Source organism: Giraffa tippelskirchi, chromosome 7, assembly GCF_054371585.1.
Source record: "Giraffa tippelskirchi isolate mGirTip1 chromosome 7, T2T-mGirTip1v1.2.pri, whole genome shotgun sequence".
Classification (NCBI taxonomy): Eukaryota; Metazoa; Chordata; class Mammalia; order Artiodactyla; family Giraffidae; genus Giraffa; species Giraffa tippelskirchi.
This window is the reverse complement of record NC_137281.1, coordinates 86950680-86974565: the sequence shown is the minus strand read 5'-3', so window position 1 is coordinate 86974565 and position 23886 is coordinate 86950680. Positions and strand designations below refer to the sequence as shown.

The 23886-nt window shown below is 50.3% G+C and overlaps 3 protein-coding genes across 11 annotated transcripts; 1 reads left to right on the top strand and 2 right to left on the bottom strand.

Moving 5' to 3' along the window:
- Window positions 1-1237: 1237 nt before the first annotated feature.
- Window positions 1238-8503, bottom strand: CBLN3 (cerebellin 3 precursor). 5 transcript variants are annotated; one of them, XM_081506371.1, is made up of 7 exons: window positions 8013-8503; window positions 7470-7589; window positions 7047-7188; window positions 6646-6765; window positions 6215-6328; window positions 5063-5111; window positions 3478-3844 (listed from the first exon to the last, which is right to left on the bottom strand). In XM_081506371.1, exons 1-7 carry the CDS (start codon window positions 8468-8470, stop codon window positions 3840-3842), a joined length of 1008 nt encoding a protein of 335 aa, XP_081362497.1. In that variant the 5' UTR covers window positions 8471-8503; the 3' UTR covers window positions 3478-3839. The 5 variants fall into 5 exon arrangements, with proteins under 5 accessions (XP_081362498.1, XP_081362497.1, XP_081362496.1 ...); XM_081506370.1 differs by having other exon boundaries at window positions 3478-4246; window positions 8013-8472; XM_081506372.1 differs by lacking the exons at window positions 3478-3844; window positions 5063-5111; window positions 6215-6328 and adding an exon at window positions 1238-1312 and having other exon boundaries at window positions 8013-8472.
- KHNYN (KH and NYN domain containing) lies at window positions 8403-16904 on the top strand. 2 transcript variants are annotated; one of them, XM_081506365.1, is made up of 8 exons: window positions 8403-8485; window positions 9125-9345; window positions 10168-11288; window positions 11447-11577; window positions 11664-11760; window positions 14623-14730; window positions 14939-15040; window positions 15461-16904. In XM_081506365.1, exons 2-8 carry the CDS (start codon window positions 9145-9147, stop codon window positions 15711-15713), a joined length of 2013 nt encoding a protein of 670 aa, XP_081362491.1. In that variant the 5' UTR covers window positions 8403-8485; window positions 9125-9144; the 3' UTR covers window positions 15714-16904. The 2 variants fall into 2 exon arrangements, with proteins under 2 accessions (XP_081362491.1, XP_081362493.1); XM_081506367.1 differs by having other exon boundaries at window positions 8403-8722.
- Window positions 16905-18257: 1353 nt separating this feature from the next.
- On the bottom strand, window positions 18258-21777 carry SDR39U1 (short chain dehydrogenase/reductase family 39U member 1). 4 transcript variants are annotated; one of them, XM_081506379.1, is made up of 6 exons: window positions 21704-21777; window positions 21265-21371; window positions 21093-21175; window positions 20574-20695; window positions 19283-19426; window positions 18258-19009 (listed from the first exon to the last, which is right to left on the bottom strand). In XM_081506379.1, the coding sequence occupies exons 1-6, from the start codon at window positions 21717-21719 to the stop codon at window positions 18597-18599; spliced, it is 885 nt and encodes a 294-aa protein (XP_081362505.1). In that variant the 5' UTR covers window positions 21720-21777; the 3' UTR covers window positions 18258-18596. The 4 variants fall into 4 exon arrangements, with proteins under 4 accessions (XP_081362505.1, XP_081362508.1, XP_081362506.1 ...); XM_081506382.1 differs by having other exon boundaries at window positions 18258-18883; XM_081506380.1 differs by having other exon boundaries at window positions 20580-20695.
- Window positions 21778-23886: the final 2109 nt, after the last annotated feature.

Genomic DNA, 23886 nt, shown 5'->3' with positions numbered 1-23886 from the left:
TAGTGACCTGCACCCCAACCACCTTATACGTAATACGCTCTTGCTATCCTGTTCACGTGTGAACTGGGTCAGAGCACTGCCCTTTCCCTTGTTCATTGCCTCCCTTTCCCTGCTGCTGGTTTCTGGGATCTCTAAGTAATAAGTCTTTTAATTTTACTTCCTTTGTGGATTGTACTGTACCTTCAATCAAAACGACTGCAGGTTTTTACTTCCCCAGCTGGGCAACCTAGGGAGTTACTTGCTGATCCCATGTGGTGGCTTGTGCCTCCTCATTTAGCAGATCATAATCTGCATATCCTTAATTTAATACACCAGCTACATGTCCCCAACATGTAAGGGGTGCCATTTTCCCTCAGCTAATAAATGGTGCTATTTTGTAAGTTTCTACACTCCTGTAGATGGCGAAAAATGAATCAAAGGAGATTGCAGTATCTGGATTGCAAACGACCTAAAAAAAATTTCATTAAGGAATATGAATTTAATCCTAGGCCCTCTCCCTTCCCCCACAATCCCCTGAAGGGCTTTAAGGCAGTGAAGTTCTTTTAACTAGATCACTATGGCAACTCCAGTGTGAAGAACGGACTCACCAAAGGCCGAGGGGCCAGTAAGGAAGCTTTCATAGAACTCTATATGCGATATCAGTAGTTTGAGCCAGGATGGGTGGGAAACAACGGATGGAACTGATGGATGTAAGTGACTGGATGGGGGTCGTGGGAGAGGGAGGCAGGATTGTGGCTGGTGTTTCCTTGGGGCAATAGGCATGGCCTATTTTTAGACACAGAGAATAAAGGAGGAGACAGATTTAGGGATGAAAGACTAATTTTAGCAGGTTTACTTTGAGGTGGGATAGGCAATGTACTGGAGAAGGCAATGGCACCCCACTCCAGTACTCTTTTGCCTCAAAAATCCCATGGATGGAGGAGCCTGGCAGGCTTCAGTCCATGGGGTCGCTGAGTTGGACACGACTGAGTGACTTCACTTTCTCTTTTCACTTTCATGCATTGGAGAAGGAAATGGCAACCCACTCCAGTGTTCTTGCCTGGAGAATCCCAGGGGCGGGGGGAGCCTGGTGGGCTGCCATCTGTGGGGTCGCACAGAGTCGGACACGACTGAAGCGACTTAGCAGCAGCAGCAGCAGGCAATGTACAAGTCTGAGATTTAGGAGGGAGGTTCTGGAGATAAAATTGGAGAAGGAAATGGCAACCCACTCCAGTACTCTTGCCTAGAAAATTCCATGGATGGAGGAGCTTGGTGGGCTACAGTCCATGGGGTCGAAAAGAATCGGACACGACTGAGCGACTTCACTTCACTTCTGGAGATAAAAAAAATATGGAAGTTGTCAGCACACGGATGGAGACTCGTGCTTTTGAGAGTGTGTCAGGACAAAAGGAATCCTAAGACAGAACCTCGAGGGAAACTGACATTTAGGAGATGGGCTGGGGTACAGGAGCCTGAAAAAGGCCTCAGCAGAGAGTTGGAGGGAGAGCCCAGAGCATGTACAGTCAGGGAAGTGGGGGCAGGGAGTGCTTCTAGAAGGAGAGGGTGGCCAACAGGGTCAAATGTTAGGGAGAGCCTGAGCGACAGAGGACTAGACGATAGTGACATTAGTTACGCAGGAGTCCTGAGTGGCCAGCTGAGGGCAGTTCAGATAGCGCAGCAGAGGCCACAGTTGACTTAAGGGGTGAGCAACCTGTGCGCATAGATATCTGGCTCTAAAGAGAAGGAGAGGTGACGCTCACTAGCATATAAAGCTGAGGGTAACTACATGTCTACCACTGTTTCCACATCCATCTTTTTCTGTTTTAGATTTAAGAGACTTGAGTCTATTTAACAGCTAAACAGAAGGAGGGAGAGAGGAGGGAGACATCGAACCTACAGGAGGGAGGAGAGGAAAAGAAAAGGCTATGTTTGCAGGAAACGGAATCCACGACTGGTGGGTGAAGATAGTCGCCTTGACAGAGAGAAGGACACGACTTCTACTGAGCCAGATAGGAAGGAGAGATGAGGAGGACGGTGAGTTTCCGGATGTGCTGGTGGAAGGGTCTCCCCTGGGGTTTCTGCTTTCTCAGTGAAGCAGAGTGAAGAGTCTGCTGCAGGCGGTGGGGGCAGAGTTGGAGGAGTAAGAAGTTTAAGGAGAGAACAGAAGTCTTCAGCTGGATTCTGGGGAGGATGAGAAAAGAAGCTGGCAAAGAAAACCACAGAAGAACTGCTGGGAGGATAGAGGACCAGGAGCAGCTAGAGATCATGGATTTAGAACCACAGCATATCCTTCAGCAGGACTTTTCTTTGTAGCAATCAGCTGCCAGAGCGTGGGTGTAGAGAAGGTGGACAGTTGGATTCTATTCTTAGGTTCCTTAAAGTCCTAGGAGATTTTTGTGCCTGGAGAGGAACACTAGCCACCACCTGTGCTTTATTTGTTGTCTAATTTATTTACTTCACAAAACTACTTATGCAAAAATTGTCTATATATTTAAACACTATTTATATAACAAGTCAAAATCTACACATTCTGCAAATCAAATTATCTAAACATTGATCGCAAATTTAAATCTTCCTACACATTTCAATAGAATCATCATTATAATATGTCAGCTTCTCTACATGCTTCAAACATTTTGGTAAAGCACATGTATCTTATAAGGATTATAAACTTTTTTACACTTACACTCATTATAAAAATGGGTTTGTAAACCCAAGAGGAGGACATTATCTCAATTCAGACCAATTATTGAATTTAGATATCCAATAGAAGACTATTATCTCAGTGAGATGATGTTTTGAATTGTTAATCAAATTATTAATTATTATAATTAATTATGAATTCTTGGTTGGGACCTGGGAACTACTTGACCTTCTAAGATGATGAAAATATGAGCCAGTGTTTATCTTATACATCACTGGAACTTTTCAAGTCCACACTTTTCCCACGAATTAGTGTACTGTAACTGGATACTTTCTCTTTAAATTATTTCATCTTTAAATTATAACATGCAGATGTCCCAAAGATGTCCACACCCAAACCTCCTGTGTTTAATGGTAAAGGGACATTTTCTATGTAATTAAAGGTCTTAAAATAGAGAGATTTCCTGGATTATCTGTGTGGGCCCAATCTAATCATATGAGCCATTAAAATTACAGAATTTTTAAAGTCAGAGACATAACCTAAGGGTAGGTCAGAGAAGTACTGTGAGAAGTACTTGGCCTGACCCTGTTGGCCCAAAGATTGATGGCTAGGAAACTCAATCCTACAACTATGAGGAACTGAATTCTAAATGAGCTTGGGAATGGATTCTTTCAGTTCAGTAAAGATGGCAGCCCTACCTACATGACCTAATGAAACCCTGAGCAGAGAATCCAGTCATGCTTTGCTGGACTTCTGACCTATAGAAACTGTGAGATAATAAATCAGTCGAAGTTGTGTTAAGACACTATCTTTGTAGTAGTTGTTACAGGGCAATAGAAAACTAATACAATAACTTTACTGACATCATTTACAAATTTATTTAGCTCATTTACATTTTTACAAACTCCCCCAATACTCCCAATATTGTTGTTTTCCCCAATATCTAATCTCCCCTTCTTTCTTATTATATAACTCCTGACATTTAGCTGGACATGGCTGCCTGGAATAAGGACTTATTTTCGAGCCTTTCCATCCCTACCTGATGTGGACACATATGACAAAATTCTAGTCAATGAGATACAATTAGAATTGTTGGATGTACCTCTCAGAAAGCTTCTTTTAAAGGAAATGGGTGTGTCCTTCCTTCCTCCTTCCTGGGGACTGTAAGGCTGATGTAATGGCTGGAGCTCAAGGAGCCATCTTGGGTCAGAAGGTGCTATGCTAAAGGTGATAGAACAGCAAGAAAGGAAACTGGGCTGTGATGATCATAAAACTGCCATCTACTCCTGGACTCTTTATTTGCATATTCTTCTATGTGAGACAGAAATAATCTACCATTTTGTTTAAGCCAGTATTATTTTGGGTTTTATTGTTACTGTAATCTGATTATAATTAGTAGGGTAGTATAGAGGCTTTCTTTCCCAAGAAATGATGGATCATGTTTGAGCAGTGAGCAGTTATCTTTTGGATGTTTGACTAATTCATCATCATGTAACACACTGCTGGAATTTCTTCCTTCTTAGTTGTAATATATGCCCAGATGGTACCAATCAATCTCTTTCATTTTTGGTGCAGTTCCAATTTTTTCTGGAATTACTCAGAGCTCTCTTGATCCACCCATCCCTACTTATGCAGATAAGAAAAATAAATGTGCATTATTAATAAATATAATATCTGCTATATTTATACTCTTCTACTTATCAAAATTAACTAAAAATATCCTATTATGGTCATACTTCTTCACTCAATATATTAACTCCATTTTTGCACATTGTATAGTTGCTTTTTTCCTTTTTGAAAATCACAACAGAGTTGTGGATTTTAAAAATTCACCTTGTTCCAATTAACTATATTATTTTCCTTTTGATTATCAAATTGTCACAAATTCCACAAAGGTCAATTTGTAGAAGCCTATTAAAATTGGCTCCTTTGCCTTCGTAGATCTACCCTATACATTTAAAAAAAAATCTTTGCTTTTTGTCTTCACCAATATGTTCAAGGCCTAGAGTTATTCATGACATGGAACTATGCTCTGAGGGAGCCTGAATCCCTTTAAAGGTGAATAATATTTGAGGCAAAGATCCAGGTGCTAAGAATGCACATCAGATTTTTCCCTGATGTTTTTTTATGCTACTTTAGTGATAAAGTTTGAAAAAGTAATTTTCTTTGAAAACCACAAATTCACATTGGTATTTCCTATTTAACTCAAGCACTACCAAATCCTTTTTTATTTGACTCTAACATACAATTTTACATTTATTGTCTCTGCAACATACCTCCTTGTATCCTATAATCCCTGAACCTAGCTGTAACAGCATCTTCTCTCTTTAGTGATCCTATAGCATCTCACTGACCATTATTTTCTAATTACTTTACTGATAGAGTCATCCATGCTGGGCCAATGGGACAGACAGGTGAGACAAAGTTTATAATACTTGCAGGAGAGTGGTTGAAGGGTTGCACCATGGAATCCAAGGTAACAGGAAGTCTGAGAAGGAGGATAAGATGCCATAAATCAGGAGAAAGAAGAGAGGTTGTGGGATGTGTGAAATAGGTACAGTGAAGGTCAGTGAGAGAGCTGGGAGGAAGGAGGTGGTGGTCAGAGCATGAAGTGATCGAACTTCAGACTATAAAGGCGGGGCAGTTCTAGGAGGCAGCCACAGTCACTGATGTGTTCCATGCCTGGAGACCTACTATGGCCTGCGTGTGACCTACCTCTATCTCCAGCTGCCAAAAGAAGCTCTGTATACCTGCTCTCAGCCAAAGCAAACATACACACCCCATGTCTTGGGTGGAGAGGTGAGGGCCAGAGTCCATCTGGGATTTGCCACAAATAGATGCCTGGGATCACCATCTGCTGACTGCCCCAGTGTACATGGAAAGTGTGTACTGTGTTCAGGCTGGGTGCATGCCCCCTTCCTGCTGCACCAGTCACGGGCTCTCAGCTGCTCTGCTGCCCTCCCTACACTTCTGCTAGTGGCTGAGCCTCCCTCCTGCCTTGGCCCACACAGTGCTGGCTCAGCTTCTGACTGCAATGGCTGAGATCTGTGATGCTGGCACTCCTCACAGGAAGGAGCCTGCTGGGTATGCTGAGGCTGGTCCATCTGGCCCCATGTAGGGACCTGTCAGGCTCACCTGAACCACCTGTTCCCAAATAGCACCGAGCAGGAAGCAGGGTTGGGGGGGTAGGGGACAGAAAGAGCAGAGTCTGCAAAGTAGCACAGGTTTCCCTACCTGCCAAACCCTGCCCTGATCCGAGGACTGCAGGCAGGAGATGCAGTGGGAGGCTGGGGGGCAATTGTGGGGGTGGAGTAAGAAGGGCAGGTCCTGAGACACCAGAGCTCTACTCTTCACCTTGGATGTCTGGCACAGGGTCCCATGCAAGCAAGTGGAATAAAAATGCAGCCAGAGGGCATCTGTCTCCTGCCTTAAAGACACTACTTCTGGGGCAGAGGGCAGAGGGCAAAGGTCAGGGGCTAGGTTTCCATCCTTGAAAGGCTTGAGTCCTCAGAGTGGGAAAATGAGGAAGCCAGAGAAGCTTGAATATTTCCAGCCACCCAGCAGGTTCCCTCGACGCAGGCGCAGAGATACCCGGTCTCCAGGGTCCAGGGGCAGTAGCACAGAGCTGGTGGCTGCCTCCCGGGTCACATCTGGATCGTTGGCAAAGGCCGAGATGACAGGCCATGTGTTCAGCATCAGGCTTACCTGGGGAGGGGAATCCAGTTAGCACCTCTCCCTGGCCCTTGTCCCAAGAACCCCACTTCCCTCCTTTTCTCCAGCCCCAGAGAAACACTCTGGAACCTGGGAACCTGGGGCTCAGTGCACCCTCCTGGATGACTGAGAGGTGGCCAGCATTGGACTCTGTGCCTCCTTCACCATCTCTGCTAGGCAGGCCCTTTCCCCCCTTGCTCCTGGCCCTCCAGGATGTAGGTTAATGGAGGTCTGCCTGGGAGTCCCTTGTGCTCCCCTCCTCCCTTCCCCTCCTGAGCTAGGGATGGGACAGGGCCTAGGGTTCAGGTCACCTGGACAGTTTGGCGGTTGTACACCTTCACCACATGGAACCGGAAGCTGTAGACGCCCCGTACAGGGGCCACGAAGGAGCCAGAGGTGCGGTCAAAGCCGCCTCCCTCGTTCACCAGGACCTGTGGGAGGCAGACCCTGCTGAGTGGGGCTCGGGGATGCCTGGGGCTCCGGGAAGCCACGGCACTGGGGGAAGGGGCAGTGAGTAAGGAAAAGAAGGGGTGGCAAGTAGACCGAACAGGAAGAATGGACAGATTTAAAAGAAATGATGAGAAAGGGAAGGAAGGTATGGTGGGAGTGAAGGGTAAGGAGACGGGCAGCGGGCCCCACAGCAGGGCCATTTCCTTAGCAGCAGAGTGGGTTTGGACAGTGATTCCAGGTCTTTGCAGGGTAGGGGGATTACCTGGTCGAAGTAGATGGCTCCACTGGTGCCATTGCTGATCTCCCCTGCTGGCTCGTGGTGGTGGCTGCGGACTGCAGCAAATGCCACTCTTCCAGGGGGCGCCTCTCCCAGGGCTGCTCCCCCTGGCCCTCCTGCAGCAGCTCTGCCGGGCTCACAGACCACCAGGCACTCGCCTTCCAGGAGGACTGGCTCTGTCCCCTCCTGGGCCCACCCAGCCCTCAGGGCCAGAAGTGTGAGGGCCAAAGGCAACCCCAGGCTGAGTGAGGGACCTGGCGGCCAGTGTCGCTTTGTTCCCAGCATGGCTGAGTGGCTCTGTGACCCACAAACCTTCTCTTTCTGCTCCTTGGTTCTTCCCACCTCTCCCCCAGGCTCTCACCACCCCTCAACCTGCTTCTCAGCTCTCTCTCTGGGACTCCTGGTCACCTGGTCTTGGCGTCTCTCTCTTCATCCCTCTCCATGCCCCACGACTCTGTCCTGCCTCTCACTCCTGCTGTCACTGCAGTTCCCTCCTCCTTGGCAGGGCACAAAATGACAGCAATTGGGCTTTGGGAGGGAAAGGAGAAATGAGACAGCCAGACAGGAGGGCTACAACCAGAACCCCAGGGCAGCCCCCTCCGGAGAGCACTGAAGGCTGGAACTGGGACCACAGAGAACATGGGTGTCTGTGTGAGATTGTGAGTGCACGTGTGTGTGTGTGTGTGAGTGTGTGCATATCTGTGACATTCCCTTCCTCTTCACTCCTCCCCTCTTCAAAATCCTTCACTAGTCAGCAGCCCTCTTAGCAGTATCTTTTCCACTGTTGGAAGAAAGGGAATGTTCTTGTGGTTTCCCCACAACTGTTTTGGTGGAAAGTGCTTGGGTCACGGGTGTCACTATTCTGTGACCCTGGGCCAGTCTTTTTCTTTTCTTGGTCTTCTATATCGTCATCCAAAGGGGCTGGATTAGTCCCTTTAAAGCCCTCTTCACCTCCATCTCTCCATGAAGTGGTTCCTCATTCCTGAGAAACAACTGCGCGGGGAGCGACTGAAAACTCCGGGGAGGAGCGAGGAGACCTGACCCGGCAGGCTTGGAGCCAGAGCGGGCGAGTGGGCGGGCCGGGGGCGGGGCCCCGATTGGGGCCAGGGCCGGGGCCGCGGCCGGGGCTTGGGCCGGGGGTGGGGAGCAGCTGGCGGCTGGCGGGGGCGGGGGCGCGCTTCGGGGCTCGGTGCTGGCCCAGCCCCGGGAGGGGCCCAGCTGACTCCGCCCCCCGCCAGGAAGTGACTCAAAAAACTGTTTGTTATGTGGGGAAGAGAGGTCCCCGTTGGGTGAGGAATCGGAAAGGCCCGCCCCGACTCGGGCCCCCCGCCCTTCTTCCCTGGGCCGGGGGCGCGGGCGAAGCTGGGGCCGGCGGGCACCGAGCGTCGCCGGCAGGACCGAGGCCGCATCGGGCGGCGAGGCGGGTAGGCGCGCTCTCCCCCGCGCCCGGGCTGCGGGAGCCAGAGGTCGCAGTGCCTAGCGCAAGCGGGGGGCGGCAGCCGCCAGCGGCTGTGGGCGGGGCCCGACTCGGCCCCTCGGCCCAGCGTGGGGCGCGTGGCGCGACCGAGGGGGGCAGCAGAGGGAGGGGGAGGGGTGGGAGTGGCCAGAACTTTGGAAATGGCCGACGAGGGACCCCAGAGGAGACCCCAGTTCAAGCCCCGGTGAGGATTCATCTCTAAGAGGCCGTCTTGGACCCGGAGGTTGCAGAGACCTGGAGGAGAGGGACTCTTCCGTCACCTGTCCACTCCTTCTGGCCTTCAGACCCAGCTGGATCCTCCTCCCCGTTCCTGCTCAGGGCTGTGGTCGTCATTTTCCAAAGGCCACACGGCCATCCCAGATAGACAGCCTTGTTTATCCGTGACTTCGTCTCCGGAGAGAAGGCCCCCGTGTCCAGATAATCTGACATTCCCTCTCTATTCCAACTGGACTGAAGTGCTGGTTACCTCTTGGGTTGTTTACAGGTTTGATAACTAGGTGCGACCTGTTGATAGTTGGCTAGGCTAGGAGACCAAGATTTGGGCTGAGGGGACATCAAGGCTCTGAGCTGCTTCCCCTCTTTTCAGCGTTGGGCGGCCAAGCAGCCATGCCTACCTGGGGGGCCGGCTCCCCGTCCCCTGACCGCTTTGCGGTGTCTGCGGAGGCCGAGGACAAGGTGCGGGAGCAGCTGCCGCATGTGGAGCGCATCTTCAGGGTGGGGATGAGCGTCCTTCCGAAGGACTGTCCTGAGAACCCTCACATCTGGCTGCAGCTGGAGGGCCCCAAAGAGAACGCCAGCAGAGCCAAGGTGAATGCCTCTCCTTGACCCTTCCGGGGAAGCAATGACTCCCTCCCCCGTTGAGGCAGGAGAGAGGAGGGGCTGGGGAGGATCTTCACTTCTTGCTTGTCTCACTGGTCCTGAGCTTTGAAGAACTTGCACATTCTCTGCCCAGAGTTTTGGTTTCATTTATACTGTAATGACCCAGGTTCTGCCAGGGTTTATAAATAAGTGATTCAAGTCAAATCAGTTTGTACTCTTTGGGAGAACAGAGATAATCTGGTTGGGCAAGCAGGCCCCACCAAGGAATTCACTGTGTGTTGGGAGGCCACATTGCTTCCTCTGGAGTTAGTCAGGGCTTCCAGTAAGACACCACCACTGAATACTAGCCTTATAGTCCTAGTTTCAGTTTCCTTATCTTTAAAGTATGAATAATAACAGCATCCACCTCACTGAACTTACTGTGAATGAGATAAAGCACGTAAGGCATAATGCATGAGCCTTGTAAAAGTTAGTGTTAATGAGCAGTATGATGGAAATATGCAACACACATACACACACAAATGTTGAGAAGAGACAGCCTTTTAACCAATTACTTATAACAATATCTTAAGTAGAGTTGAGTTCTAAATGGAAATTCAGCCACAGGTTGTCAACTGAAAAGGGAAAGAAGTGAGTTTCTCCATCCTCTTTTAATCCCCACCTTTTTCAGGATCTGTAGGGCTCCATTTCTCTGCCCAGGCATCCTGGAGCTCAGGAGACAGCAGTGGGCCCGAAGGGGCTATTGGACCACTTCAGATTCCAGCAATCTCCCTTTTTCTTCCTACCTCCCTTCCCTCCCTTTTTCCCCAGGAGTACCTGAAGGGTCTCTGTAGCCCGGAGCTACAGAATGAAATCCACTACCCACCCAAACTGCACTGCATCTTTCTGGGAGCCCAGGGCTTCTTCCTTGATTGCCTGACTTGGAGCACATCTGCCCACTTGGTGCCTGGAGTGCCCGGCTCGCTGATGGTCAGTGGCCTGACTGAGGCCTTCGTCATGGTCCAGAGTCGAGTGGAGGAGCTGGTGGAGCGGCTGAGCTGGGACTTTCGTCTGGGGCCATCCCCTGGAGCCTCTCAGTGTGCTGGAGTGCTGAGAGAGTTCTCTGCCCTGCTGCAGGCCCGGGGGGATGCCCACACAGAGGCCCTGCTGCAGCTGCCCCAGGCCATCCAGGAGGAGCTGCTGAGCCTGGTGCAGGAGGCGTCCCGGGGGCAGGGGCCCCAAGCATTCCCGTCCTGGGGGTGGGGGGGCCCAGGTCCGCTGGGTGCTCAGCAGCAGGGAGTCAGGACTCCCCTGGGTGACGGTGGAGTGTCTCTGGACACGGGACCTACAGGGTGGCAAGAGTCAAGGGGAGAGAGACATGCCTTGGAGAAAGAGGGAACAAAGCAGGGTGGTGCCAGGGAGATGGATTTGGGGTGGAAGGAGTGGCCTGGGGAAGAGGCCTGGGAGAGACAAGTGGCTTTCAGGTCACAGTCGGGAGGAGGAGAGGCCGGGCAGGCAGGGCTTCCGAAAGGAAAGGCCCTGGGGAAGGAGGGAGTGCCCCAGGAAAGAGGAAGGCTTGGGGTCCAGGGCCAGCCTCCTGGGACCCAGGGCCCCTATCAGAGGGCATCTCAGCTCCGGGGAGCCTCCCTCCTCCAGCGGCTCCATAATGGGGAAGCCTCACCCCCAAGAGTGCCCAGCCCCCCACCTGCGCCTGAACCCCCGTGGCACTGTGGAGACCGAGGGGACAGGGGAGACCGAGCAGACAAGCAGCTGGTTGTGGCTCGAGGCCGGGGGTCTCCATGGAAACGAGGCACCCGAGGGGGCAACTTGGTGACTGGCACACAGCGTTTCCAGGAGGCTCTCCAAGACCCTTTCACCCTGTGCCTTGCTAACGTGCCGGGCAAGCCAGACCTCCGCCATATTGTCATCGATGGCAGCAATGTGGCCATGGTGTGAGTACCTGGTGGGGCTGAGGGTCCCAGGGAGGGGGATGAGATAGAGATGGGCAGTTGTGTTCACCTTGGGGACATGTGGCAAGTGGAGGGCAGTTCAGCCAGACGGCCAGGCCTCCACTCTAGGGCCCTTGAGTGCTGACCCCTTCCCACTACAGGCATGGCCTCCAGCACTACTTCTCCAGCCGGGGCATCGCCATTGCTGTGCAGTACTTCTGGGACCGAGGCCACCGTGACATAACTGTCTTTGTGCCTCAGTGGCGTTTCAGTAAGGACTCCAAGGTCAGAGGTGAGTTGGGCCTGGTATCTTGTGTCTAGGGATGGGCCCCACGTTCACCTCAGGGATAACCCCATTGTGCTCCTCTGTTTCTCTAGAGGGTCACTTTCTGCACAAGCTGTATTCCCTCAGCCTGCTCTCCCTCACACCCTCCCGGGTCTTGGATGGCAAGAGGATCTCCTCCTATGATGACAGGTACTTGCTTCTCTCTTGTCCACAGACTTGACATTCAGGGAGCCTGGTGGGAGACTGAGGGGGAGACAAAAGTTCTGGCCCCTGCACACTGTAAGACTTGAGTCGTGGGAAAAGGGCCACTTTTCCGTGTGCCCCTATGATTGGGGAGGTAAACGTGCCCTGCAGACAGGATGAGATGGATGGTGGACAACTCTGTTTCATCCTTCACTTTTTCACTTATCAAACTAAAAGATGCTTCGTATTTATATTAATAGTGCCTTACCATCTGGAAAACACTGGTTTAATGGAAACATGGAAAAGCCGGTGATACAAATAGCTAGCTGACAAATGCCTCTTACAACCTAGATGTCCAAACACATAGAGAAATTCTCCAACCTTCTGGGAAAACCAGAGTAAATGATCCAAATAATGATAAAGAATGGATTCCATGCATAATACGACTGTACAAAACATGGTATTTAAAAAAAGATAGTGAAAGATCAATGGTCTTAGAATTTGAAGGTCTGAATTTGAGTCTCAAGTTGCATAGTCATTGTGGATTCTCTTAGTGGATTAACCTCTTTGTCTCAAGTTCCTCTTCCATTCATTCATCCTCCTTGTGAATGTCAAAAGAAGCTAAGGTATGTGCTTGCCTCACTCAGGGCGCTCTGCTGGAGAACAGTGATATTCTTTAGTTTTTCACAGACTCAATCAAGTGTGGCAGCGTGTCTTATCTCCATTGTACAGAAATGGAGACAGGGTCAGAGTAGTTAATTCTCTTGGCAAAGGCTATGACGTAGCAAAGGAACACCGAAAACTTAAAGCTACTAGATGGTTTAACTGAAGAACACAGGACACATTTCCTCCCTGTGGGGTCTTAGTTCCCCCAACCAGGGACTGAATCCTCATTCCCTGCATTGGAAGGTGTATTCTTAACCACTGGACCACCAGGGAAGTCCCATGGGTGGATTTTAAAAGCTAACTAACCAATTTGAAAAAATGACAGTGATAAGTTCTTTATTCTTAGGATTCTTAGTTTTAAATTAAAAAAACAGTTCTCAAGCTGTACTGGTTATATATTTTGTTTTTTCAAATACTTAGCTTTTACTCCTTAACTGGTAAATGGTATTCTACAAAAAAGACAATTCATGTTCTCCCAATGCAATTCTGTTTTATGCCTCGATTTCACAGGTATCCGAAATACAGAACCTTCTTTACATGCCAGCATTGACACAGAATTAAAACTGAAGGTTGTCACTTGTAATAAATTTTGAAGGCACGTGTCTGTACAGTTGTGTAGGTCCTGATAGGCGGAGGTACAATGTAAATTTTGCATTTTGCCTAGTTACAGTGAAAAACACAGTGGCATGTAGCACAGACCTACTGAATACTGTGGAACAACATACAGTCTAATGTGATAATAGTACAATTATCCTTAATTTGAAAATACCTTTTGTATATTATATGATACCATATATATTTATAATGTCATCTCTTTATTTCTCAGACAGAAGCTCAGAACCAGACATGTCATACTGAATCCCCTCTATACCACACTAGGGCTTCCCTGGTGGCTCAGACAGTAAAGAATCCGCCTGAAATGCAGGAGACCCGAGTTCCATTCCTGGGTCAGGAAGATCCCCTGGAGAAGAGAATGGCTACCCACTCTAGTATTCTTGATGGGAGAATCCCCTTGACAGAGGAGTGTGGCGGGCTACAGTCCATGGGGTCACAAAGAGTTGGACATGATTGAACGACCAAGGCTATACCACACTGTTTTTCAGATACTGACTGCCTGTGTGGTACTAGGTGTCGGGCCTGCCGAAAGAGGCAGGAATCAGGGAAGACTGGATTCGTGACTTCAAAAAGCCCAAAGAAACTGTAAATCAAACGCTACAGAACTGAGAGGAAAGGGATCTCCCTTCTGGCTGGGGTCTTGTGGGAAGGGAAGGATTTGAGAGTTTTTGTTGATTGACAAGGATATCGGATTCTTTGGATCTCTTGGTTTCTAAACCTGTTAAGGACTCATTTCATGAGTTCTACCCCAGTCCTGTGGAATCAGTATTAAAATGGGGCCCAGGCATCTGTTTTTTTGATGTTCCCCTTGTGATTCCTCTCATCAGTGAGGTCTGGTTTCCTTCCAGATGGAGGGAATAAAGGGAACAGTTTGAGAAACATGAAAGTCAGACAGCGCAGGGCATGTTTGAAGAACAGGGTGAAATCTGATCATTGAATTTTGGCAGGAGCTATGAGTGCATTAGGGAGGATGGGGAGAGATAAGGCAGTAAGAGTGGCTTGGAGCTGGTTGCTAGGCTTAGCTGCCAAGCCTGGGATGTGGAAACATTTGGTAGATAAAGGGCAAGTTTGGAAGACTTTTGTGTAGGGGAAGAGCATGTTCTCTTAGGGGAGGAGAGGCTGGAGGGTGGTAAATGGCTGGGGGCAGGAGACCCCCTTATCAGGAGGCTATGCAGTAGTAACTCAGTTGCATTGTCCAAGTAGCTCAGGTGGTAATGGCAGGACTGGAAATGAAGGAAGCAGAGTGGAAGAGCTTTCAGGGGAGGCACATGAGGGATCTGTGACTGATTCAAGGGGCAGTGGGGAAGAAGACAGCCAGAGCCAGGTCTTTCTGTCTCATACTGACAAGACACAAAGTGTTGTGGAGGGTTGTGGTAACTGGAGGGGTTGCTCTTGGGAGACTATGAAAGGGTTCATCTTTGTTTCCTTTCTAACCCATGGCGCCTATATCCAGTCAGTCATCTGGTGGCTGGTTCAAGGTGAGGGGCCAGATCTCCATCACTAGAAGTGCGTCACGGGAGTCGATAACGCACTCTGGGGTTGGGACCTTGGAGAATCCCAATATGGCTGCTGTGGTTTTCGAGACAGGTTCATGGTGAAGCTGGCTGAAGAGACCGATGGGATCATTGTCTCCAATGACCAGTTCCGGGACCTGGCAGAGGAGTCTGAGAAGTGGATGGCAATCATCAGAGAGCGGTGAGGGAGCCCTCCCCTGAGAACAGGGCACAGACTCAGACCTTTCTCTAAAACCAGCTCTGCTCTGCCACCGGGTGAGGACTCTGGGAAGGGGCTGACACTGCTTTGCGAAGGATGGTAGCCGGCAGCTTCTGATGGTGTTGGTCTTAGCTGTCCAGGCAGTGGGCAAGGGCCCCTCTGTGACCACACATTCTCTGTGCCCATCCAGCCTGCTGCCCTTCACCTTTGTGGGAAACCTCTTCATGGTGCCGGATGACCCCCTGGGGCGAAACGGCCCCACCCTGGATGAGTTCCTGAAGAAACCGGTCAGGTAATGCCCCGCACTCCTAGGCAGCCCTGCTTTTGCTCTGCAGGGGCCTAGCAGGCCTGGAGAGTTGGGTGAAAAATGACTCAGTCCAGGCCAGCTTTATTCTATAGTAGTTCAGGTTGCCTGGGCTCTGGCCCAAGGAATCCTGACGCAGACCCTTCAGGCTGGGAAGGAAGCTCCTACTTCCTGTTTTCCCTCAGTGTGTTGGACGCAGTTATTTGGTAAATGGTTCCTTTTGCTCATAGCTGGTTGCATTGAGTACGCCCTCTGCTGGACAGAAAGTAATTACTAGGCTAAAGCTAGATTCACCATCCGGGTCCATCTTCCCTTCAGAAGTGGGTTGATACTGCCCCTCGGTGGTCAGTTTCTAGAACTTCAGGCTCACTCACTCTAGGATGCTCATTCTGTTCTGCTTCTTCCCAGGGCACCGGGGTCTTCTAAGCCTCAGCATTCTGCCAGGGGCGTCACAGAACACAGTAATCAGCAGCAGGGGAGAAAAGAAGAGGAAAAAGGCAATAGTGGCATTCGGAAGACGCGGGAGACAGAGCGGCTCCGGCGCCAACTGCTGGAGGTGTTTTGGGGCCAGGATCACAAGGTGGACTTCATCCTGCAGCGTGAGCCGTACTGCCGGGACATCAACCAGCTCTCTGAGGCCCTGCTTAGTCTCAACTTTTGAGCCTCACCTGTCTGAGTGGCTGCCCCCCGCTCAGCTCCAGTCTTACCCAGTTCAGCTCATCCTGTGAGGGTCCCTCTGCTGCTCACACCCTGCCCCAGTCTCCCCCCGAGTTGGTGCTTTGTGTCAGGGAAGTTCTGAGGAAGAGCATTCGTATGTGAGGAATGCTCTTGTGTGGAGCACTTTGCGGACAGGTCCATGATGTGACCTGATCTCATCTTGAGTCAGGACCTCGACCAGCTCTCAGGAGGTTCTTCTCAGCCTTAACTTCTCAACCTTGCCTTTCGCAGGGTCTCCGTAGGGAGTGGGGCTGCTGCAAGGGGTGGGTTCCGGAGATTGGGGCTGCTGGCCCCTCCTCCGTGCCGAGCTGGGGGTGGAGGCTAGGGTAGGTGGGAGGGGAATGGAGAACAGATGGCGGGGAAGCTAAGCCTTTCCTCCTCGAGGCTGCTGCTCTGAAGGCCAGAGGACAGGGACGCTTCCCAGGCCTGGCTGGGCTCCTGGGCGCACCAAAGTGAATGCTGGCCCCTGGAAAGGCTAGTGTTCCGGGGTCTGGGTCACAGTGGGGCAGCAGGGAGCTGGTGGAGAAGGCAGAGGGAGACTTGGCTTCTGGTCTCAGCTGTGCCTGCCTGTGACCTTGATTGATCTTGGTCTTTACTTCTGCCTACAAGTCAGGGGTAAAAACGCCTGTTGGGAAGAGAGATGAGAACGTGGAGGAAAACTCTTTGGACGAAAGGTACTTGGACCAAGTCTCAGGTGTGTCTGTCTGTGGTTGCACAGGCTTCTTAACCAGAACCTCAGTTTCAGAGAGCTGAGGGTCCTCTGTCCCCAGGGCCTGTGGCCTGGATTTTAACACTGCATCCTCAGTATAATGTGCCCTGTAATGGCTGCGTCCCTTTTGGGCAACCCTCCCCCCGAATCCACATTTACAGAACAGGTAATTAGGGTGACTGCATTACCAGTAAACTCTCAGGGTTTGTTCCTCTCAATGGCAGCTCTCCTGTTGCATCCAGGTGTTTGTTTACAGATGAACGAATGTGTCGGATAGTCCCAGTCTCTGGTTAACGCACTTGCTCGAGCGCTGAGCAGTCACCACACCGATGAAACCATGTTCTGTGAGGACAACGATCATGTGACCTGACCCTAGCATTTTCTCTACAGAACAGATATGTCGCATAAAGTGAATCCCACTTCTGCTCTCTGTGTGCGTGTATGTGGATGGGAAGGGTTTATAGAGGTTGTACCTAGAGGAACTAATCTGGAAAACGAAAATGGAAGAATCAGAGTCGGACCAATTGCTGTCACCTCAGGACTTTGTCCACCTTGGTTCCTATATGTCATTGTCCTGTATCTGCTTGAAGTCCTCCTGTGCCAGGGAATTTACGACCTCCGAGGCAGCACATTCATCCATAGACAGTACTAGTCAGTCCTTCCTTTAGTGCAGCCCTAAATATGCTTCCATTACTTCTACCTTTGAGGCCAGTCATTCCCTCAGGAACAGTACAGAGCCAGGCAACTCCCTAGAGTCCAAGACCAGATAAAGAAGTAGGACAGGTGCCTCTGGGTTCACTGCTGTCTGAGCCCTGCAGCAAGTCCCTGGACAAGGCCCCTCTTTTTAGGCTCTGACTTCTGCTGCCTGAGTGATACAGGGAGTTGAAATCACCTGAGATCCTCATATCAGCAACTAGCATGTGGAGCTGAATGATGGAGGAGGTCCTTGGGTCCCAGTGTTGCCACCACCCCCCCACCATGGGTGAGGTACACCACACTGAGCAGGGCTGGGGTCAGTCGTATTGGGGAGAGACTATTTGGGGCAGTGACAGTGATTCAAAGACAACCCACAGTCCCCTCAGAAGAAAAGAAATTGGTTAACATGGTCTGAATTGGGAGCTAGGGAAATTACTTCTAGTCAAACTGGCAGAAATCAGGGTTGATAGAGGGAGATGGTCCTCGATGAATACTTGGGATTTTTTTTCCCCTGAAATGTTCGAGTTTGAAGTTTTGGATAGGTTCCTTGTACCTTTCACTTCTAATGCAGGTGGATGTGCGGTGGGCTTGAGGTAACGTCTGCCCTTTTGTGCTAGGGACTCGGGTTGACTGAAGTGGCCTGAGAAGAGAAGCAGGTCCTTAGCTACCGACAGTCCTAAGCTTCGCACAGCTTTGCCCTGCTGCAGCTTGATGAACAGGCCAGTGTGTGATTGTTTTATCAATTCACTGCTGTCCAGTGACAGACCAGAGGCTGTCCTAGACTTTGGCCTTGTTTCTTCCTCTGCTGGTATCCTAATAGCATTGTGTGAACAAGTAAGTATGCAGGGTGACCACAGAGCCCACTGGAAATGGATCACTGTTCCTCTTGTCTCTCGCCTCTACCTTTGTTATAACCTTGTGCCTCAAATTTGTTGCCAGCTCTTCTGGCAGTCAAGGGACCAAGAAGGGAGATATTGCCTGTTACCATTTTCAAAACTCCATGTAAAGGAAAGGGTCATCTTGGATGACATTCCTTGAAATAAATTTCAGGAGAATCTAGAACAAAGAGATGAGCTGAAGCTAGTCAGTTAATTTGTCTTTATTGCCTAAACTGCAAAACATTCTCTGAATACCAAGAAGGAGAAATGGGGCGAGAACAGGACACAGAAGGAGACCAAACTTAGATATTTATCTAGGAGGAGTTGAAGAAGTTAAGGTCCCAACTTGATGCGATTGTAACCCTGAAATAGCGGAAATCTCTCAATAAAATAAGGTGGGGCAATGGGACAGTGAGCAAGAAAGAGGGCTTAAGAACCAGATGGTTTTCAGTCTCAAGTAGAGGAGAACCTGACCTTATGCAGTCTCTCACCAGCAAGCCCCTGCTGAGGAACAGGCCTCAGGTCCTGCCTTGAGCCTCCCCATTTAGGCTATGACTTCCTTCAAGGCGGCCCCCAGCTCTGGGAAAGAATACTTGTAGCCAGCAGCCAGTGTCCGCCGTGGGACCACCTTCTGGCCCTCCAGCAGCATGACAGCACGTTCTTGCCCAAAGACAGCTTGTACCACGGCACTGGGGAGAGGGATGAAGGCTGGGCGGCCCAGGGCTGCGCCCAAGGCCCGGGCAAACTCAGCATTGGTAGTGGAGGAGGCGGGAGCCACTCCGTTCAGGATCCCCCGTACGTGTCTTGTTTCAAGGGCATGGGCCAGGATTCCTGCCAAGTCTCTGATGTGAATCCAGGGGAAGAACTGGTGGCCTGAACCAATGGGGCCCCCCAGGCCCAGGCGGAAAGGCAACAGCATATGACCAATGGCACCGCCTCCACGGCCCAGCACAACCCCTAGAGCAGGCAAGAAACATGGTACAGGGAGGGCCCTCAACCTCCAGGCACCCCCACTGTTCCTCTCCGCTTTCCCTTCACCCTTTACCTATACTGACTCTGCTCTGTGGCAGGTGAGGGCTGTGGCTGTCTTTGGGATGTCCTGTCCTCCCACCTGCAGGTCAGCCAGAAGTGGTGGCATCTCCTGTGAGCTCAGCTTCCCTTATCCCCACCCCATCCTGGTCCAGAGAAGACATTCCAACCCCATCTGATACCCAGGCCCCTTGTTCTCACCAGAGCGCACCACTACTTGGCGTGTAGAATCTCCAGGAAGCCTGGCTGCAGCTTCCCATTTGGTTACGAGGTTGGAAAAAAAGTCGAAATCCCCTCCTGGGCTGTCCTCGTCGTACTCCGCAGTCTGGCTGGGCTGGTAGTAAGCTGCCGGTGGAACAGCACTGGTTTGCCCTGGGTGTCCTTTGTCCCATCTGGCCCTTTGCAGTCAAGGCTCCCCTTACCTCACCCTCCTTGGCACCTTGGGAATCTCTCCATGGGTAGTGAGGGCCAAGGATATTTTCCCCTACAACTTCTCCATGAGCTGACCTGTTCCTGCCTTGGAGTCATCTTTCATTAGAGGGCTAAGCTGAGACTGCTAGAGTGCAGAAGCTAAGAACAAAGACTTCGGCGCCAGGCTGCATGAGTTTTAATCTCAGCTGCAAAATTATTAATTCTGTCACTTTAGGCAAATTACATCACTTCTCTGTGCAGAATTTTTACATCTTTAGGAATAATACCTATCACATAGGTTTCTTGTGAGGGTTATATGGAATATGTGCAAAGCACTTGGAATACTGACTAGTGTATAGGGATGTGTAGTGTATATAGTATATGTGTGTGTGTGTAGATATATATATCTACCCCGGTGGCTCAGTGGTAAAGAATCTGCCTGTAATGCAAGAGACCTGGGTTCAATCCCTGGATTGGGATGATGCCCTGGAGGAGGGAATGGCCACTCCAGTATTTTTGCCTGGAGAATCCCACGGATAGAGGAACCTGGCAGGCTACAGTCTGTGGGGTTACAAAGAATGGGACACAACTGAGCGACTAAACGTGTGTGTGTATACACACACACACACACACAGGAACCTGGCAGGCTACAGTCTGTGGGGTTACAAAGAATGGGACACAACTGAGCGACTAAACGTGTGTGTGTACACACACACACACACACACACACACACACACACACACACACACACACACACACACACACACACATAATTTGGTCCCAAAGGCAAAATACAAAAACTGACAATTCTGTTCCTAAAGCTCTGTGCTATGAGAAATAAGGGACCTGGGAGTAGGCAGGGCTTTCTCAGGCACTGGGAGTAGTGCCACTCCTCTCACTTTCTCTGAGGTCCCCATTTCTCAGTGAAAGTACACAAAAGTCAGGAGAAATATGTGTGGAATGAGGGACTAGGTAGTTCCTGTGCCTAGAAAAGACCAGCACTCTGGAGCCTGAGCTACCCCTCACTGTACTCCCTCCTTTCCCTGGCTAGTCTAAGGGCTGGTGATGTGCGGGGCATACCTACACCTGTGACTAAGACCCAGGCCTGGGGGGGTTGTGGGGCCTTGGCTATGGCTCTAGCCAGTGTTTGGGTGGTCTCCAGGCGGCTGCTGCGAACTTCTTTTTGAAAGGCTGCATTCCACCTGCAGGAGAAACATGAGTGCACGCATGCTCAGTCATAGGAGAAACAGGGGGAATAAAATACCACTAAATACATGCACATACCCTTCCTTCCCTCTTTCCCTGGAGCCCATCTATATCCACTCCTAGTAAAACCCTCATTGCTGCATAGAAAAACAGTCCATCTCTCCTGTAGAGGGAAAAGGCACAGGTGCTTGGGGCATCCTGAATGGGGAGTAAGGTCCACTGACTGAGTGGGAAGAAGGGCAAGTGGGTGTGGAGGAGACAGGGTGGGGGAACGGAGCAGTTCGGAATATGGGTTGAGTTGTCTATCTGCCAGCCCCAATCTCCACAGCTCACAGGTTCCCATCAGAATCGGCCCTCTGCTCTGAAGAATGTCAGCTTCAGGGCCCGGCTGACCTGCGGAGAGGGTTGAGGATGTTCTCTCCCGCTAGGTTGACTGCAGCATCGCAGCAGGGCAACCCCGACGTCGTGAGCTCATCCTGTGGGAGAAAGCACACAGTGGCCTCGAGGCCTCGCTTGGCGCCACCCAACTAAGCCTTCTTTCCATGCCTCCAGAATATGGACATACCCACGTGATCCGATCTGGCCCTGGCTTTCGGGAGATCAACGTCACTTCGTGGCCCCTGGCCTTCAGCAGCTGGGTTAGGGCTGTCCCAATGAAGCCCGTCCCACCACCTGATCAGAAAATGCAAGGTGTTTATCCTCCCGGGGCGGGACGGGGGGGCTTTCCGTCCTCGCATGTGGCCCCCTTCTCTGGTGCCCTCCCATCTGACTTCAGCCTTCTCTCCTCCTTCTTGCCCCCTCCCCGCGATGCGTGCAGGGTTAGACACACATCACAGGGTTTAGGGAGATTCGGCCCCTAGGGCTTGGAGGCAAAGGCCACATAGCCTGTGCACGAGACGCTGCCCTCTCTTAGAAACAGTCTCCTAAGCCCTCAATTTCTGGCTCTATCTTCTTTTTACAAACCTGCCCCCTCCCGCCCCCACCCCCTTCCGGCCCTCCCTCACCCACAAGAACTCTCATCGCGACCACGACCTAAAGCGCCTGCGCAAGGTTTAGAGTGTGCCTCCTCTAGGACGCCGCTATAGCCTTTTGCGCATGCGTTTTTCCGGGAAGCGCGATCCAGTTGTGGGGCGGGCCGGATTGAGGCTGGGCGTGGCCCTGCCTGGCGACCCGGAAGAATTCATAGAGAAGGCGGTATTTTTCATTGCAAGGCGTGGCTGGGACCAGGCAAGGAGGCGGGGACGGGGAGTAGACTGAGAGGACAAGCCAAACCGGAGAGGAGGCGGAAGAGGAAAGAATTTAGTGTAGAAAAAACCTTTGACGTAAAGCCCGAAGCTACTCAAACCGCCGAATTCTGAACGTCTAATCATTTAGATGGATCAGTAGTCCAAGAGAATCTGTCCAGCGGTACAATGGCTTTCTTTCTACCCAGCCTATTTTACCTTTTCTTCTGCCTGTTCCAGCTCCTAACTGTCGGCATTTAAACTTCCGCAAGTTCTCTTCTACTTAAAATAACCCTTCTCCAGCACTGTTCTTCCTCTGCTAATGTCTTCATAATCAAACTTCTTTAAAGAGTGGGGTCCATTTTCTACTTCTACTTCACATACAATGGCTCTGCCTTTATCATTCTCTAACCCTCTCGCAAAGATCACCAATTTACAATGTGTCACCAAAACTAATGCCTAGTTTTCGTTTTTCTTGACCTTGTATCGCTGGACACTTGCTGACTCGTCCCTCCCTTTGGAAATGCTTGTTTCTCAGCCTCAACAAAAGCCTCACTCTCGTTTGGGTCTTTTGCTTAGCTTTATTCAGTCTCTGTTGTTAGCTCTATCTCCAGGTCTTAAAACGTTGATATTCCTCGAAGCTGGGTTCTAGGATCTTCATCTCTTCCCATTCTGCACTTTCTCCCAAGTATGTATCTCGGGGAACTCAGTTTCCAATTTTTAAAAATGCTGCTGCTGCTAAATCGCTTCAGTCGTGTCCAACTCTGTGCGACCCCATAGATGGCAGCCCACCAGGCTCCCCTGTCCCTGGGATTCTCCAGGCAAGAACACTGGAGTGGGTTGCCATTTCCTTCTCCAATGCATGAAAGTGAAAGGTGAAAGTGAAGTCGCTCAGTCATGTTCGACTCTTTGCGACCCCATGGACTGCAGCCTACCAGGCTCCTCCGTCCATGGGATTTTCCTTACAAGAATACTGGAGTGGGTTGCCATTGACTTCTCAAATCTCTTGCGAACCGAAGGAGAACCTGAGAGCTACTGAATTGTATGAAAACTTCCCATTAGATATCTCTTCTTGGATATCTAAAACTCTGTTGACTTTCAGTTCAGTTCAGTTCAGTCGCTCAGTCGTGTCTGACTCGTTGCAACCCCATGGACTGCAGCACACCAGGCCTCCCTGTCCATAACCAACTCCCGGAGTCCAGTCAAACTCATGTCCATTGAGTTGGTGATGCCATCCAACCATCTCATCCTCTGTCATCCCCTTCTCCCACCTTCAATCTTTCCCAGCATCAGGCTCTTTTCAAATGAGTCAGTTCTTCACATCAGGTGGCCAAAGTATTGGAGTTTCAGCTTCAGCATCAGTCCTTCCAATGCATATTCAGGACTGATTTCCTTTAGGATGGACTGGTTGGATCTCCTTGCAGTCCAAGGGACTCTCAAGAGTCTTCTCCAACACCACAGTTCAAAAGCATCAGTTCTTCGGCACTCAGCTTTCCTTATAGTCCAACTCTAACATCCATACATGACTACTGGAAAAACCATAGCCTTGACTAGACGGACCTTTGTTGGCAAAGTAATGTCTCTGCTTTTTAATATGCTGTCTAGGCTGGTCATAACTTTCCTTCCAAGGAACAAGTGTCTTTTAATTTCATGGCTGCAATCCCCATCTGCAGTGATTTTGGAGCCAGAAAAATAAAGTCTGTCACTGTTTCCATTGTTTCCCCATCTATTTGCCATGAAGTGATGGGACTGGATGCCATGATCTTAGTTTTCTGAATGTTGAGCTTTAAGCCAACTTTTTCACTCTCCTCTTTCACTTTCATCAAGAGGTTCTTTAGTTCTTCTTTGCTTTCTGCCATAAGGGTGGTGTCATCTGCATATCTGAGGTTATTGATATTTCTCCCAGCAATCTTGATTCCAGCTTGTGCTTCTTCCAGCCCAGCGTTTCTCATGATGTACTCTGC

Bases quoted from the DNA above. Each gene is read 5' to 3' on its own strand.
- KHNYN (XM_081506365.1), top strand. From the start codon at position 9,145: ATGCCTACCTGGGGGGCCGGCTCCCCGTCCCCTGACCGCTTTGCGGTG. The intron at 9,346-10,167 runs GTGAATGCCTCT...CTTTTTCCCCAG, and splicing joins AGAACGCCAGCAGAGCCAAG to GAGTACCTGAAGGGTCTCTG. The intron at 11,761-14,622 runs GTACTTGCTTCT...TTTTCGAGACAG, and splicing joins ATCTCCTCCTATGATGACAG to GTTCATGGTGAAGCTGGCTG.
- CBLN3 (XM_081506370.1), bottom strand. From the start codon at position 8,470: ATGCGGCCTCGGTCCTGCCGGCGACGCTCGGTGCCCGCCGGCCCCAGC. The intron at 7,189-7,469 runs GTGACCAGGAGT...TGAGCCCGGCAG, and splicing joins GAGAGAGACGCCAAGACCAG to AGCTGCTGCAGGAGGGCCAG. The intron at 4,247-5,062 runs GCAAGTATTATA...CTGCATAAGTAG, and splicing joins AACCCTTCAACCACTCTCCT to GGATGGGTGGATCAAGAGAG.
- SDR39U1 (XM_081506379.1), bottom strand. The intron at 19,427-20,573 runs GTATGCCCCGCA...TTCCACCGGCAG, and splicing joins GGTCTTAGTCACAGGTGTAG to CTTACTACCAGCCCAGCCAG. The intron at 19,010-19,282 runs GTGAGAACAAGG...TGCCTGCTCTAG, and splicing joins CCAAGTAGTGGTGCGCTCTG to GGGTTGTGCTGGGCCGTGGA.